At 34.5% G+C, this 15,447-nt stretch overlaps 4 protein-coding genes across 9 annotated transcripts in view; 2 read left to right on the forward strand and 2 right to left on the reverse strand.

The window, feature by feature from the left end:
- LOC128891802 (uncharacterized) overlaps nt 1-15,447 on the reverse strand; it is a 116,192-nt gene that overhangs the window by 41,007 nt on the left and 59,738 nt on the right. The gene's annotated exons all lie outside the window — the stretch shown is intronic.
- LOC128891795 (GDP-fucose protein O-fucosyltransferase 2) lies at nt 116-3,224 on the forward strand. 2 transcript variants are annotated; one of them, XM_054151603.1, is made up of 8 exons: nt 116-1,493; nt 1,567-1,703; nt 1,796-1,921; nt 1,979-2,246; nt 2,315-2,507; nt 2,570-2,747; nt 2,818-2,947; nt 3,024-3,224. In XM_054151603.1, exons 1-8 carry the CDS (start codon nt 1,339-1,341, stop codon nt 3,172-3,174), a joined length of 1,338 nt encoding a protein of 445 aa, XP_054007578.1. In that variant the 5' UTR covers nt 116-1,338; the 3' UTR covers nt 3,175-3,224. The 2 variants fall into 2 exon arrangements, with proteins under 2 accessions (XP_054007578.1, XP_054007577.1); XM_054151602.1 differs by having other exon boundaries at nt 1,796-2,246.
- The window catches only part of LOC128891800 (biogenesis of lysosome-related organelles complex 1 subunit 6-like), an 18,893-nt gene continuing 6,657 nt past the window's right edge, over nt 3,212-15,447 (reverse strand). The window contains exons 1-6 of one of the 3 annotated variants that reach the window (XM_054151610.1): nt 4,708-5,015; nt 4,103-4,194; nt 3,870-3,980; nt 3,718-3,805; nt 3,473-3,559; nt 3,212-3,409 (exon numbers count right to left, since the gene is read on the reverse strand). In XM_054151610.1, the coding sequence (XP_054007585.1) occupies nt 3,293-3,409; nt 3,473-3,559; nt 3,718-3,805; nt 3,870-3,980; nt 4,103-4,167 (468 nt within the window). In that variant the 5' untranslated portion in view covers nt 4,168-4,194; nt 4,708-5,015 and the 3' untranslated portion in view covers nt 3,212-3,292. The other 2 variants (XM_054151611.1, XM_054151612.1) reach the window with 2 other exon arrangements.
- The window catches only part of LOC128891791 (muscle M-line assembly protein unc-89-like), a 17,792-nt gene continuing 11,532 nt past the window's right edge, over nt 9,188-15,447 (forward strand). Inside the window, exon 1 of one of the 3 annotated variants that reach the window (XM_054151597.1) lies at nt 9,188-9,460. The gene's annotated coding sequence lies outside the window, so the exon portion shown is untranslated. The remainder of the gene's footprint in view (nt 9,461-15,447) is intronic. The other 2 variants (XM_054151595.1, XM_054151596.1) reach the window with 2 other exon arrangements.

Below are 15,447 nucleotides of genomic sequence, written 5' to 3' on the forward strand. Positions count from 1 at the left end.
GCGGACAGAAAAAAAAATATGATAAATATATGTGCGTGCGCGTGTATGTGTGTTTGTCTGTGAAAGAAAGAGAAAGAAATTTATTAGACAGAACAGTATGTAGCATACTTGAATGAATGCATTGTGCAGTTTGTGCAAAACTCGGTATTTTGTTTGAAAGTTACTAATACCATGTACTACTTCACGTTTTCTGTAATGAATGTAAGATAGTGTGTTTCATGTTGAAATAAGACACCTTTTTAGCTGTGATGTTAACAATAGAGAATTCATATAGAAATGCAAAACAAGAAAGAAAATTAATCTAATAGAAATGAATTTCGTGTTATATTTATTATAACGACAATTCAGTATTATAATATGTACCAATGTTTGCTGGCTAAGAATTCTACTACCAGTTAACGTCATTGCTAATAAAAAGTGGAAAGGAGATATAAAATGGCACACATTTAAAAATCACAACGAGGCACAAACTTTGTGGGGACAGTGCTAATTTCTGTGCCCAAAACACACTGAAATCTTGAGCAACCAAAAATGGACCTGAGATTTCGTGCAAGTATACGTATAGAAAAATTAATAACATGAAAGAAAAGATGAGACAGAATATAGTTATTGGATAAATAATTATAACGATAACACTATTATCGCTACCACTACTGCTGCTAATACCACTACTATGACTATTATTATAACTACAACTACCATTAGTGCTACCACTATCATTACTATAATTACAACTACCGCTACTACCATTATCATTATAAATTGTCCTTGTAATTTTTATATGCCAAGTGTATACTTTATAATAGGATAAATGGAAAAAGTATGGGGAGTGAGTTGCAGTAAATGTAACATAATAGCCCTACTTAATATAAGCAGGGCACAAACTATGTTAACTGAACTATGAATTATAAATATTGTATAAGACGATAAATAATAATTATTATTACCATTATTATAACTATTATCGATTGAATTAGCAAATTGTAATCTACCCATCAACCACTTTGAAGTAAGGGAGATATGAGTCTGTAATTCGTGTGTAACAAAAATCAAGCTGTACAATGTTGTTGTTATTGCTGTTGTTTTTTTACTGTCCTTAATCTTATTATTTTAGAAGAAAATTTATATTTTGCTAACGCAAATGAACATCAAATTTATAAAGCTTAGAATATTTTGTCTAGTGGGTTAAGAACGAATGAAACGTTTTTAGATGTGTTTAAAAGCATAAATTTATTTCGTTGTAAGATATGTATTTTATACATTAGCATTGTACGAAATGTATATAGTTTCTTATATTATTTCGTACAGTTATTTGAAGATGTGCAATATAACCTCAAAATGCTAAACTTGTTATCCTTAAGAGTACTGTATCTCATATTATTTTCAATTAATTTTGCACAAACTATTGTTGAAAATAAATTTTGTGAGAAAGCAGATGAATATGGAAATAATGATAAGCAATGCAATGTTCAATCACGCTATTCACGAAATCGGTTTGAAATTATTTTGTAATTTATTAATGATATATTAAAATAGACGTTTTTTCAAACATAAATTGTTTTTTAGTTATATACTTTACGATATCAATCCACCGGAAGGTTTCAATCTTAGAAGAGATGTTTACATTCGTATTGCAGTTTTTATAAAAAACGTAATGGAGCAAGAGAAAGAATTCAATTGGAAATTAGTTTTGCCTCCATGGGGTAACTTGTTACTTGTAATTTGTTAATAGAGTTTCAATATTGTATTGTATTTTACACCATTTTATGAAAATAAATTTTGATATTTTATGTAGGTAATATGTACCATTGGCGAAGTAAGCACATAGGATCTCAAACAAAATTGCCTTGGAATATATTTTTTGATATTGCAAGCTTACAAAAATATATACCAGTTATTGAAATGTATCAATTTATACAAGGTATAATTCTTATTACTTTCTTGTCTCTCGCAAATATAATAAGTATTTACTTTTTAGAGTATCCTTCGGATAATGAAGAAACCCAACTTGATGTTGTATATATTCTCCAAAATGATGAAGAAATGTTTAAAACAGGAGAATTTAAAGATAAAAATGAAGTAGTAGAATGTGAGGATGAGACTTTATGGTACAGTAAATTGAAATCTACAAAATACAAAGGATACTTTTGGGGATATGATAATGTAACTTCTGAAGCTGTTAAGTGTGTTGTGTTTCATGGCATGATATCAGATCTTCAAAGAAATCTTAAGCCTACAATTTACAGGTGAGATGGAATATTACTTTTATATATATAATCAATATTTCATTCAATCAATAATTACATTTTCACAGATCTGTAATGTTTGATCGCATGGAAATTGCTTTACACAATGTCTATGGGTCACAAGAATATTGGAGAGCTAGACGTAGTATGCGATACAATTCTGAATTGTATAACATTGCAAATAAATTCAGAAAAGAATTTCTGAACTCAACAGATGAGGATGATAACACCAAGCGACCAAACGATTGGACTAAAGAAAAGGTATTTAATTACAATTGTAATAAAATAAATTTATATTTTTTAATGAAAGGTTTTATTCATAGAATAGAAGAAATGCAATTGGAGGGCCATATTTATCAGTTCATTTGAGAAGACGCGACTTCTTAGTTGGTCACTCTTCAACAGTACCAACAATAAAATCAGCTGTGTCTTATTTGAGAAAAAAGATGGATGAACTTGGATTAAAAGTTTTATTTGTTGCCACAGATGCTGTAGAGGAAGGTAACGTATCTTTGAATTTGTACGTAAAATTAAAACTTCATTAAATTTAACCAGTACTCAACTTTTACAGAATTTAAAGAACTTGAAAAATACTTGTTTGATCGCACAGTTCTTAGATTTATTCCATCAGATTATATATTGAAGAAATTTAAAGATGGCGGAGTTGCAATTATTGATCAAATAATATGCTCCTATTCCAGGTGATGATTAATAATAAGAGTATTTGATTCTTGTTGTCACAATTAAAAACAATATACAATATATATTTTCCTCTAGGTATTTTCTAGGAACATATGGGTCAACTTTTACATTTAGAATACAAGAAGACAGAGAGATCATTGGTTTTCCCAGTAAAACAACATTTAATATTTTATGTAAAAATAATAAAAAATGTGACTCTAACGGCCAGTGGGAAATCGTTTGGTAATTGTACGAAAATGTAAATTATATTTGAATTAATTAAATCGATTGAACGACTTTATATGTAAATTTCATTGTAAATGAATGCATAAATGCATTGTTCTCTTGTACATCTAAGGATAATCTTAACTCACTATGGGTTTACCAATTAACTCTTGTTCACGACGAATTTCTTGTTCTCTTTGTTGTTCCCTGTTCAAGGCCTCCTTTTGTTTCACTAGTTGCAATCTCAATGCTCGTTTCTATATAAAAATAACGATGCATCAAAAACATATACAAAGTATAAATAACTTAAAAATACTCACTTTTAATTTAAATGTTCGTTCATGGATTAAAGCCATCTCTTTCTTCATTGAAGTTAGTTTTCCTTGATAAACTTTAATAGTTTGAAACTGTAATACATATTTGTTTGTATATTTTGTATTTTATACCTTATATTATGAATTTATACTAAAAAGTTCATTACATAGAAATCATAAAATACATCATCTAACGATATATAGAATATTTCTTAAGGAAATAAGAGAATGTATAATTCTCTATATCTCACCATTTCGTTTAAGTTAACATTTTCAAATGTTTCTTGAAGCTTTTTGTTTTCAACTTGCATCTGAGTAAGTAAAGCCTCTTGTTTGCTCCTAAACAAAAATAACAAAAAAATAGAAAGATGAAAAGTATTATATTTTCATTGCTTACTCTTACGTTGCTTCATTAAGTTCTTTCTGAACTTGTTCCAGTGGCAATTGATAAATGTTTAAAAGTCCTTCAGCTAATTTCTTAGCAGCATCTGAAAAATCCACTTGAACTTTGTCACTACAAAATAGAAAAAACTAGTATAAAATATTAAACAGTTATTTATATAAATATACAATGTGTAGTTAATTTAAACAAAATAGTATATACAGTTATGGGTATTTTAAAACAAGAGAGGTTACCTTTCGTGTTTATCAATTTCTGATTGAACCTTCTTCACTTCTGCTTCTTCTATATCAGTCATCATTTTAAATACTTAATTATTTTATAGTCACTGCAACATACGCAAAGAAATAAGATAAACATTTGAATTAAATGGTAATGGTAATTACAAGTATGACATATGTCAAAAGTAATGACAGCTCTCTTTTTTAAGGATTTTCCATTATTGTTGTGCCCTTTAGGGGCTGTAGCTATGTTTAATTGTAGCTACAGTACGGGTTTGACTACTGGCATTCCTAATAGAAGAATTACGAAGAAAGGTATCTAAGCAAATGGAAATGTAAATTAATGTGAAGCAGGAATTAAAAGAATATAAAGAACAAACAAATACAAGACTGCTGCATTATTTAGGTATAAAAGGTACTAATCAAGTTATATGACTTTGCACTCATTTAGATCAAACTCACTCATTATTGTTGATATTTTTTCCATTACCAAAGACTGTCATTATTTGTTTTAAAGAAATATTATGACACCCACTTAACTATGACCAGCTCCAATCATCTTTCGGTATTGGGGATATGATTATTAAAACTGATATTATGAGTAATAGAAATTTACTTACTGAACAATAGGAAGAAGTGAAATATTATACAAAAACCTCAGATTATAGAAATATTACAAAGTGTATTACATTGGTAAGTCAGTTGATTTTAACCACGTGGACATCGAGAGAAATTAATTTATGCTGTTCAAAGGGAATACAGTGTGAATAAACACTAATAAATGGCATAAAGTTATTTGCATTATTTGAAGACATTTTGTGGTCAACTTTCATCAAATAAGTTTTGAGATGACGATTGTTTTTTCAATAAACATTTTAGAGTATACAGGTCAAAGGAGAATTAGTTGATCTGTTTATCACTGGATGGCGATAGGGCTTTTTGTCCCTGGTGATCTTCTAGAATCTAGAGAATTACTAGAGATCATTGAAAACTAACGACATCTACAGATAAACGGCCTTAGTTTTAAATTTAAATTGAACGTAATCATCACCGAAGAAAAACTACATAAAAAAATATTTGAATATTTTCAGGTGCTTCTGGATTAGACCAGGTTAGACCAGATTAGACATAGTATGTACAAAGCCTACTCGTAATGTAAGTGTAATTTAACTGTTTAAGTAACAAGTATTACATTTTTACCACGTTCTTTCGCATCAACGCATACTTGCTTTGATATGTAAGCACAGAACAAATACGATATGCGTACTTTTGCTATAAAATTATATTCTACAGAAAACAATAGGTTAAAAGTTGAGTAATTGTTCAATTAGCCAAGTAAAGCCAATTAAATCGATTGCAAGGATAATGTTAATTAGAACAAAGGGATTATTTGTTGTGTCGTTAATCTGTTAAGGTAAACTGGAATCGACTGTTGTTGTTATAGGCGGATTTTAGTAGATGTTCGGGTCGAAGCGCTTAAAAAATTTGCGTAGGCCAGCGCGAGGCCTTCGGGACGTTTAACAAACGGATCTTCCTGCAGTTAAATTTGCATAGCCAGTCGTTCGTACGTGTACATAGAGTCACGTATTCCCGCACATACGAGCCGAGTCTCAATTTCTGCCGGTGTTACATAACAATTACTGCACTGCGACCGACATCAACGTTGCGTTTCACGCGTTCATTATAACCTATCCACGTATTTGGTATTTTTATGAAGAAGAATTTGCATCGTATAAGCACGCAATTTTCATTCCCGTTTTAAGATTTCTGTTTCTTTTTTTTTTCAGAAAAGATTTCCTAAAGATTCCCGTACAAATTAATATTTCATTCAAACTTAACAATACGATGAATCGCATATCGCCTGAATAATTTATGTGATTTGTCATTTGTCATTCAGATTACATTAATGATTTGTATCGATAGCTTGGATTTCTTACGTGACGATACCAATTGTAACGACAATTGTAAACATTTCAGAATAATATAGTCTTTTTTATTGAAAATCGTTACATCAACAATTGTTGCTTTAAATTAACGGATTTAGTTGATTCATGGTAGCCCTTGATCGGCTTATAAAGCAGACGAATCGAGTTCGACTTTACAGCTACCTATAATGAAATAGATTATCGACAAATCCGACACGAGCAACTGTCGTCGTTTATCGATTTCTAATTTAAAAATAATAGGATTTGTTTGTACTCTACGGCGAAGTGTACGCCGTTTTAATTAGCAACATTTAGTCGTTCATTTGACAGTTTAACGCAGTTTAACGCAGTTTAACGTTGCCTGAAAGCTCGGTTTCGTTTACAAAGCTCGCCTTGACACGATCAGTGGCACAAACGTTAAGAGAAATTGCGCTTCGCTGCAGCTGTGAGCACTTGAGCCAAGACGATGTAAATAGGTCACTTTGTCACAATCGTTCCATTACGATAGATTACGATACATCGTAATTCAATTATCCAGAATTTGGAAAATCTCTTGAAATGTGCATATTACCTTTGCTATACCAAAGGGAGCATTCAGACTTGACAAATTAAACTAGAATTGGCGATGAACTTTCTATACCTATCATTTCGCATCGTGATCATTTCATGATTAGTTTCAATCGTCGGTTTCATTGTGCCGGGTGCCGCTGAAAGCCGTCTTCATTATTCGCCCGTACAATGCTCGAATTATGCTGTAATAAAGTCTAAATGATTTCGACGGATTCATGGTTCCTTCTGCGTCCTTTTCATCGTCTGCTTCAGGGTCAGCTGGTCAGCATCAGCACGTACGAATTCGATCTACCGTGCTACCGTGCTACCGTCGAAAGCTAATTCTTAGCGACTCGAACCGACAGAGAAATAATTTCGAATATTGGATGACGAAGGCACAGAAAAACTGATTACGATCAACTCAACCGACAGCTCAAGCATTCGAAAGCCGATGTGAAAGGGTTAAGTATAGAACCAGATGTGGCTCGCTAACGTCCACCAAAGAAACACCAGTCCATCTCGTACATCGAGTTACAGCATTGCAAAACACTTACGATTTGCGCAACGCAATTTCCGCGACTTGTTACTTATTTATCTGCAATCAGTTTACAGTGGATATTACGCCAAAAGCAAACACGGCTCGATAATACCTATCTTATCAGTTTCGTTCCATACGATCGGCGACGAATTCAATCGGGATAAAGTGCGAGATAAATTGTTTCGGGCACGTTTAGACGTCAGAGGAGGAAGGACGGAGAGGAGAAGAATTCGAAATTCTTATCATTATCATTTGTACGCGAAAAATCGACGATACGAAATGATTCTTACAGAGAACCGTTGTCATCAGCTGATCACAAGTTTGAAAACTCTTAAGGTGGAAATATTGCAAATGTTGAACCTTAGTGATACAAGGTTTTAACACTGAAACTAGCGAGGTTAATAAGTATACAACATATACCTACATATACCTATAACAATATTATTAATAAATTACAGAAGGTAAACATTAGAATTAAAATGTCTTTAAATATGCTCCAAGTAGATAAGCTATTAAGTAGAGATTTTTGTACACTTTAAAAAGTTTGTTGCTGAAGAGTCTAAACACATAGTAAAACCTTTACAGTACCTGTAAATATCTAGTCATCGGAAAGAAATGGATTCGTCGAAAGTTTGAATTGCGAAAGAAATTAGCATTTATTTTATGTATCGTACGGTCTTATTATGTAAAATTCGCAAGGTCGCGTCATCGTCATCGATCGAAATACAGTCGTGAGTCGGCTAGCGGAACGCAATATCGTATTTATTAACGGCTTTAGAATTTTTTCCTTTTTTTTTTTTGTTATTCATTGACAAGATAACCAATAGTTGGGCGCGATTAGCTCGCTCCTTGGCTTCTGATGTATCGATGTTGACGTTACGAACGGTCATCGGTATCCGTAAAAAAAAAAAAACTAGCGCAACAGTAAACCCGTTGAAAGTATGTTGAATAATACAAGCTCGACGAATAGCATATGACTTTAATCTTTAGATGCGCGTTAACCTAATTTAGTTTGCAGATGCGAATTACCTGCACGATTGCTAAATAATTCTCACGCGGTATGAAAAACACCTACGGTTCGGGTTACGCGAGGTGAATTGTTGAGAAACGTTTCATTTAACATTATAAATGTGTACATGAACAAACTTTACACACATACATATTTATAATGAAAAATTTATTTGGAAATATCAAATCTATCATTTAATTCAGACAAATTTCTTCATTAGACATACAGAATATGAATTTTACTAATATAGACGATCTTCTTCTGAGTTACAGACTGTTTCTAAACAGACCAAGAGTCAAAGTGTTAATTCGAGACGCAAGCGATGCAACAGACATGTAAGAACTCTGCACAACGATATATTACCATGTTTGAATATCTATTCCATCATCTAAATATTGAATAGGTACTGCATGACGTACTTACTATTATAAACGTATCTTACGTTTGATTGAATGCTTGATTAAAATCGATACAAGAAGCTCCTATCGCGTGGCATTGAAACTGTATTTTTACCAACGAGGAAACAGATCTGAGATGAACATTACCTCCTGAAAGCCTAGGTATATCACAAATTACCTACTTACCGCGATTTACCTTTTACAACTTTCTATGCACGTTCCATCGACGCCTACGTGGACAGTAAACTTGACGCATTAGCAAACACATTCGATTAGCATTAGCCAGCATGCGTAAACACAATTATTAGACATCCCGTAAGCTGGAGCATTTTTTTTTTTTTTAATCATACTCCTGTAACAATAACTAAAAGAATAGAAAAGTTCTTTGATATTGTGTCAGATTTACAATTCACCAGATAAAGTATATACATACGATTGCTATAGATGAGACATGAAGCTTCTGGCTTCGTTCAGTGTTGAATTCGTTACGAGTTGTTTAACATTTGAAACAAAAACTGCAAGTATATCCGAGTTTGAAGCCCTCGACGACGTGTTGAAAATTCCCGCCACGCGAGAAATCTCGATCAATGGGGCGCGTGGGACGCAGGGTGAAGCGAGAAGCGGCAAGTTCGCCGTGCCATTCGAAAGTATACGAAGTTTGTCGAACAAGTCCGATACCGTGCGGGAGTGTGCGCGACTCGGCATAGTCGGCCGGCGAACTCCGTCGCGATAACGCGACTTTTGTGTTTTTCGTGAACGGTGCTGCGCACGTTGGATCTTTTGGTGTCGTTTGTGCTCTCATCTCTGTTCGCCGATCAGTGTTAACAACAGTGTACATCGGCTACGCGTATATTCGAGTCAGATAGATGCCGGATGAACTGTAATATAAGAAACTTGAGACTTCTCACCTGTCTTTTGCATACCATTGCGACTTTGTCATCTGGACACACTTACGTAAGTCGCATAACTCTGATCGTACCTTGCGTATTGTGTATTATTATTATTATTATTATTATTATTATTGGCAGAATGTACCGAACGAAAGACTCACGGTTCCTTATAAGTATGTAAGGTTTCGTCGTGACGAACGGTAAAGATTCAAGCGGCCGGTATCGATAATCGAATGGTCACGTTGGCGACGTGCCATTCCATGGCTTTGTGGTCAGTGAATTGTGGAGTAGACGTAGCCGAACTTTGCGAGACAATGGATAGATGGTTCACACGTTCGAGCTCGAACGCTTTAACTTTAACTAAATGCTAACTCGATCGACGGAAGTATTCTAGATTAGAGCGTCATTTTTTTGGTATTCTTTTGGATTTATTTTTCTTTAAATACGCGAGGAATTTTTACAAGTGCTCTTGTATAGGTCCTTTTCTTTTGGATTCTTTTTTTTTTAAATCCATGAGAAATTTTGTCATGGGGTGTTGCTCATATATTTATTCATTATCCAACGATACAATATTTATTTTTAATCAAAATTAAACGTGATACGTGTATGATGATGTACACTATGTGTACATATCTTGTTTATAATTCATGAAATTGTACGATGCGGAAGCAATAACGTATTTTAGAATGACAGTTTCGTCCACAGTCCTCGTCAAACGGTCAAACGGTGTCGCGGATGCAAGTTGAGAAATTGACGTAAAGGAGCGCAATACCCTTAACCCGTCTATACATACTGAACAGTGTAAAGACGAGAATATGTATATGCGGCGATCAATGAAGTGAAACACCCGCGTAGGAATTTCATTGTCGTTGATCGTACCGATGAAAAACACGATGTTATTACGGGCTTTCGAATACCGCGTGTCATTCCTGAAAGTGGGCACGTTTCAGCGATAAAAATCGCTTATCGTCGCGTCGCCTGTTAATCCGAGTATGTAAATCTTTGCGCTCCCGGTGTGTATTCGATGAGACCGGGAGTCGTTAAGATAATGATTGGGACGACCTCAGGAAATCAAGTTCACGAAATCAAAAAAATTACGCGTGTTCGAGTTCCCGTATTTTTTCTCGCCTCATTTTCGAATGTAACGTGTTTGCTCTTCGATAGCGTTAACGACACGCAAACAGCGAATATCTCGATATTGGACCGATATACAAGAGTCTCACGCAACTCTAACCGGAAAATTGCAAATGCGTGATCCTTGCTTAAGTTTCAGGAAAACGAGGGAGCGGCTCGAAATTTGGTCATAAGAAATTAGAAGGCTTGGTTCGTACCAAGATATTGTAAACACAATACAAGTAAACAGAAGCGAGAGGAGGCTTAAACCCTGGTTTCCCTTCAAATCGCGCGTAAATCTTTCGCCTTTTACTAAAGAGGAGGTTTGGAGCAAATTGTAGACCACCTTTCAAACATTCCTTAGGGGCTGAAAAATGAAATCTAAGAATTTATTTCATTTTCCAATTATTACAAAACGAAGCATACTTTCAATATTTTTTATATTATTGCATACTGTGTACATTTTGTAGTTTCTTACACATTAAATGCATCAAAATCCACGGTTTAGTTATTAGTATTTTAATAATCAATACTTTGAAAAGTATCAACGAAGTATCATGGGGCTCTTGATATTTTTCTCTAAAGATAACTGATAACAGAATTATGACTTGTTGACACTTATTTGCGATTACTTGTGGTATTCCAGCAATATTTCCTTCCATCGATTACTGTTGAAAAAATAATTTTCAAGTATTTAAAGAACTCACGCTGCGTGTCTCGGTGCAAATGCAATATTTATCCTTCGTATCAATTTTAAAGGAATCTTATCAATAATTGACGTCGAGATAATTCTTTTTTCGTTTAAATTGTAAACGCGCTTTACGGAATAAGGTATATCGAAACGGATATGGTGCACGACCTCGAACGTTTTCAGGTACGAGAATATCTTGACGCAACCTACTTTGCGCGACGGAACACATTTTCGAGGGAATTGTTTGGGAATTCGTTGTCGATCGCGACCCCCGTCGAACAGTACTATTAAGTTTCTATTTTTACACGCGACGATGGTTCTCAGTTGCGCCGAAGGAAGCAACGATCTTCCCAGTCTTTTCCATTGAGAGGAAAAACTAGCGAGGCACACAGCAATCTATATCAGACGTGGATTTTCTTGTTTAGATAAAACTTGTATCGGGAATGAAAAATGCGCGAAATATAAACACGTTGCAATCTGTTAGATAGCGTTAAGTTTCGCAAAGAAACGGGGCGCCGCGCCGCGTCGCGGCCACGTGAGGGTAAACTTTGAAAAAGTCAAGTAGAAATTTATTTAAGACGTTTAATCGGTCAAACAGTTATATCTGGAATACATGAAGGAATTGTTTATTTGTTTGCTTGTTTCATAAAAATGATGAGCGTAAATTAGCTTTTCTATTTTGGTTATTGAGAACACCGTATTTCCAGAGTATGTTCTTTATCATTCTATAGATAGATAGTGTTTGTAAATATGTAAACACAGGTTACGAACAAAAGGAGCAAGTTGTCACAGTTGAGAATCTCTGGCATCCGTGACTGGGCCTCGTGGCACGAGTTACCGCGAAATAGCCGCCGCAAGGAACACGTTTAAGGATGTGTGTTTGTAGATTTTACGATTGGAACTTGCAAGCAATGCACGGAAGTCCCAATCGATACTTCCATAATTACCTGTGAACACGAAGGGACCGCAAGGTACCGCGAGGAAAAAGAACCTGCGGTCGCAACGTTCAAAGTCGTTTCTGCGTCTTTTCATTTCATGGAACCTTAAAAGGTGTGCACAGGCTTCGAATGCTGCATGGGTCAGCAATGACCCATGGGTTTCGAACACATCAGAGCTTTTCTTTAAAAGGATGCTCTTTCTCGAGGCGATTAATTTTTTAATCGATTACATTTAATTTTAGATAAGATTAGACCAATATCGTAATCGATTAATTAAGGCAGGATTTTTATGTGATCCGCAATCGTGACTTTGTAAAATTTCAACTGACAATCAGAGTGAGTCACACAAGTACTACTTCAACCGCTGGCTTTAGATTATTTTTATAAAATTATTATTCTATCTATTAGTAATCAACGTAGAATTTCACGAAATTAATTTTGTCGAAGCAACAAACTTTTTTACATTTCTATTTTTAAATTTCTCATCGAGATGAAATGGCAAAGAAGGGGAACGGATGTACCTAATTATAGAAAGAAAGTTACGAGATGAGTTGATTCGCGCATTCTCACCTGCGACTCTGACATAACGCGCGTGAAAAAGATATTACGTATTTCCTAGGAAGGAACCCTCGCGATGCGTCTCCTTGTACGCAAGTTGTTAGCACGCCTCGTTCTTTCCGAGCGAGTGGTGCATTTGTTCGCACAATGGAGGCAATACATATCACCTGGGAAACGACTCGAGCGTGTCGTCGAAGAACATAATAAAGAGGCACTAAAGAGTCGGGCGTAACGAGAGAACGGTTGAATGGAATTTCACGATTATATTCGTCGATTGCGACACCTTGAGACACATCTTTTCTGTTGGTTTTCTAGCTGAAAACAAAAGACAGAATTTTGTTCAACGCTTTACTCTCTGGGAGCCTATTTTATAGCTCTTTTAATTTTAATATTTACTTTCTGTCATTTATTGATACATATATCTGTATTAGTGATTGTTTACATCCAATGGTCAATTTGGGGAACAGATACGGCTTTTAATAGTATGCATAAGTTAAGATAACGTTAACCTACATTAACGTTTCATTCAAAAAAAATTCATTTGCTTGTTAAATCTTCCTCGCCACACTTGATTTACTATCAAGTTATTTACTCTGAACAAAATTAAATTCACGGATTGTGATTAAAAATTTTTCATATTTGTTAGCAATTATCGCGTTTTATGAATAATGGTCACAAGACGACATCGAGAAATCGAGAACAGACATTTTTCTTTGACTCTGGTAATTGAATTTTTCATCATTTAGCAATTATTTCAGACGACTCTCATTTAACTCTGCGGTCGATGAACTCATATGGTATATGGGTTCGACGAAAGCCATCGGAGTAACTGATGGACTCGTACACATATCGCTCATTGACCGCAACAATGACACACCTCTGAATTTGCCATTTATGAGTTATTGTTATTAGTATTGAAAGAATGGTAAATGAGAACCGTTCATGCCACTGAATGACGATAGAATAATGTGATACGTTTGTTCCAAGCTCGCTGACTTATCATGGCAACCGTAATTAAATCGATCTTGCCATTCAAACAAATATTGTTCTTATTGAATAGCCTATAAAAGTTACGAATTGGAAAGTTTAGAAAATCCGGGAAAACGAAAAAAGGCCCCGTTCCGATGAAAACAGAAACTATTTGCCGATGGCGTTGAATATGCGACGATTCTCTGGCTTTCACCCAGAAACACGGATACTACGGGACTCACGAAAGTATTTTTAGGATCTCGGTCGATCGGACAAGATTGCACAATAAATCTTTGAGCTTGAAAAGTTCGTCTGTCGAGTGTTCGAGCAAAGTTATTCATAGAATACACGACCGTATGATTGTTGTTTCTTTTGATTCTGATAAATACTGTTCGCTGTATTTAATAAAATAGTTTATTTTATCCAGTGAAAGTTTTAACGATAATTATTAAAAATACGCAGGGTGGATTGGAATAATTTATGAGCCTTTTTTAAATATTCGTATTAAATCCAAGAATTAGGTAACCTAAGATTTATCGAGCAGAATTTCAGTTTTGCGTGTCACGTAACTGGAACGACCTTTTGTCAATGTCCAGCGCTATAGATTGTATGCAAAGATCTCGTGCAAAGTTTCCAAGTATAGGCAAACCGATCTGACCGAGTTTCTTCCAATTGAACAGCCACACAAACGCGAAATCATGATTAAGACGTAACAATCGGGCGCGAAGTTGTTAATTTCCTCGGTTTTGAATTTATTATTTCGCATAAAAACGTATACTTCGCGTGGCTCGCGTTATTTGAGGCGCGGCGAATGTTATTGGATTAAAAAATTGCCGTATGTATATAAATTTAAATAATTTCAATGCTTCGGTGACATTTCAGTAATAATGATGTACATTGAATTTTTACTAATTACCATGTGTATATTTATCGTGTTAACGTAAAAATTAATTTAAATGTAAAGTAATACGTCTCAGATTACCGGTTAAAGTTTCATATGATGAATTTTTTTTTTATCAAAAATATGACATCGTTATAAAAATATTATTTTAGATTCTATAAGCTGTAACGTCTTGCTTATGATCTGGTATGTAGCATTGGTGACAAATGAATTAAACAGAGATTCGTTAAGAGATAAAGTATTATATTTATATTTCAAAGTAATCATAAAGTTACCTAATCGATGTTCGAGCACATGAAAACTCCAGTCAGGTACGAAAGATCGAGTTAAAGGTTCGATGTAAATTAGTCGCGAATTAACTTGACTTTGTCCAAATTGTCCTTTCGTTTAAATGGGGGACAGTCTCGGAACGATGTCGAATTAACTTGTCAAGATACGGCCATTAATACCGCTGGAAAAAGCATCTCAATTTTAAATCTCCTCGAGCGACTTACGAAACGGAGTACACCTAATTTCACGCGGTTTTTAAAATACATAACAGATTTCTCGGAATAAAACCTGTTGGAAACAAAAATTCATGCCGCGCAAATATTTGTTCTCTTTTTTTTTGTACCGTTCGTTTTTCAGATCTCTAGCAGTTTATTTCATTTGTTTAAATGGATATTGCCATGATTATTATTCTTTTATTATTTTGATGGGATATAATATTATATATACATGTACATGTATGTAACATATTTGAAATGTGATAAATCACATTTGTGGTACGTAATAGCGAACGCGTTAAAGTCGCGAATAAATCTGCAATAAAATTTAATCTGTTTCTCAATAAGCACGGCTCTTCGGACTCCTCGAATCGAGTCCGCGCGTATTCGGTTTCC

This window comes from Hylaeus anthracinus, unplaced genomic scaffold (genome assembly GCF_026225885.1).
Source record: "Hylaeus anthracinus isolate JK02 unplaced genomic scaffold, UHH_iyHylAnth1.0_haploid 12002, whole genome shotgun sequence".
In the NCBI taxonomy this organism is placed as follows: domain Eukaryota; kingdom Metazoa; phylum Arthropoda; class Insecta; order Hymenoptera; family Colletidae; genus Hylaeus; species Hylaeus anthracinus.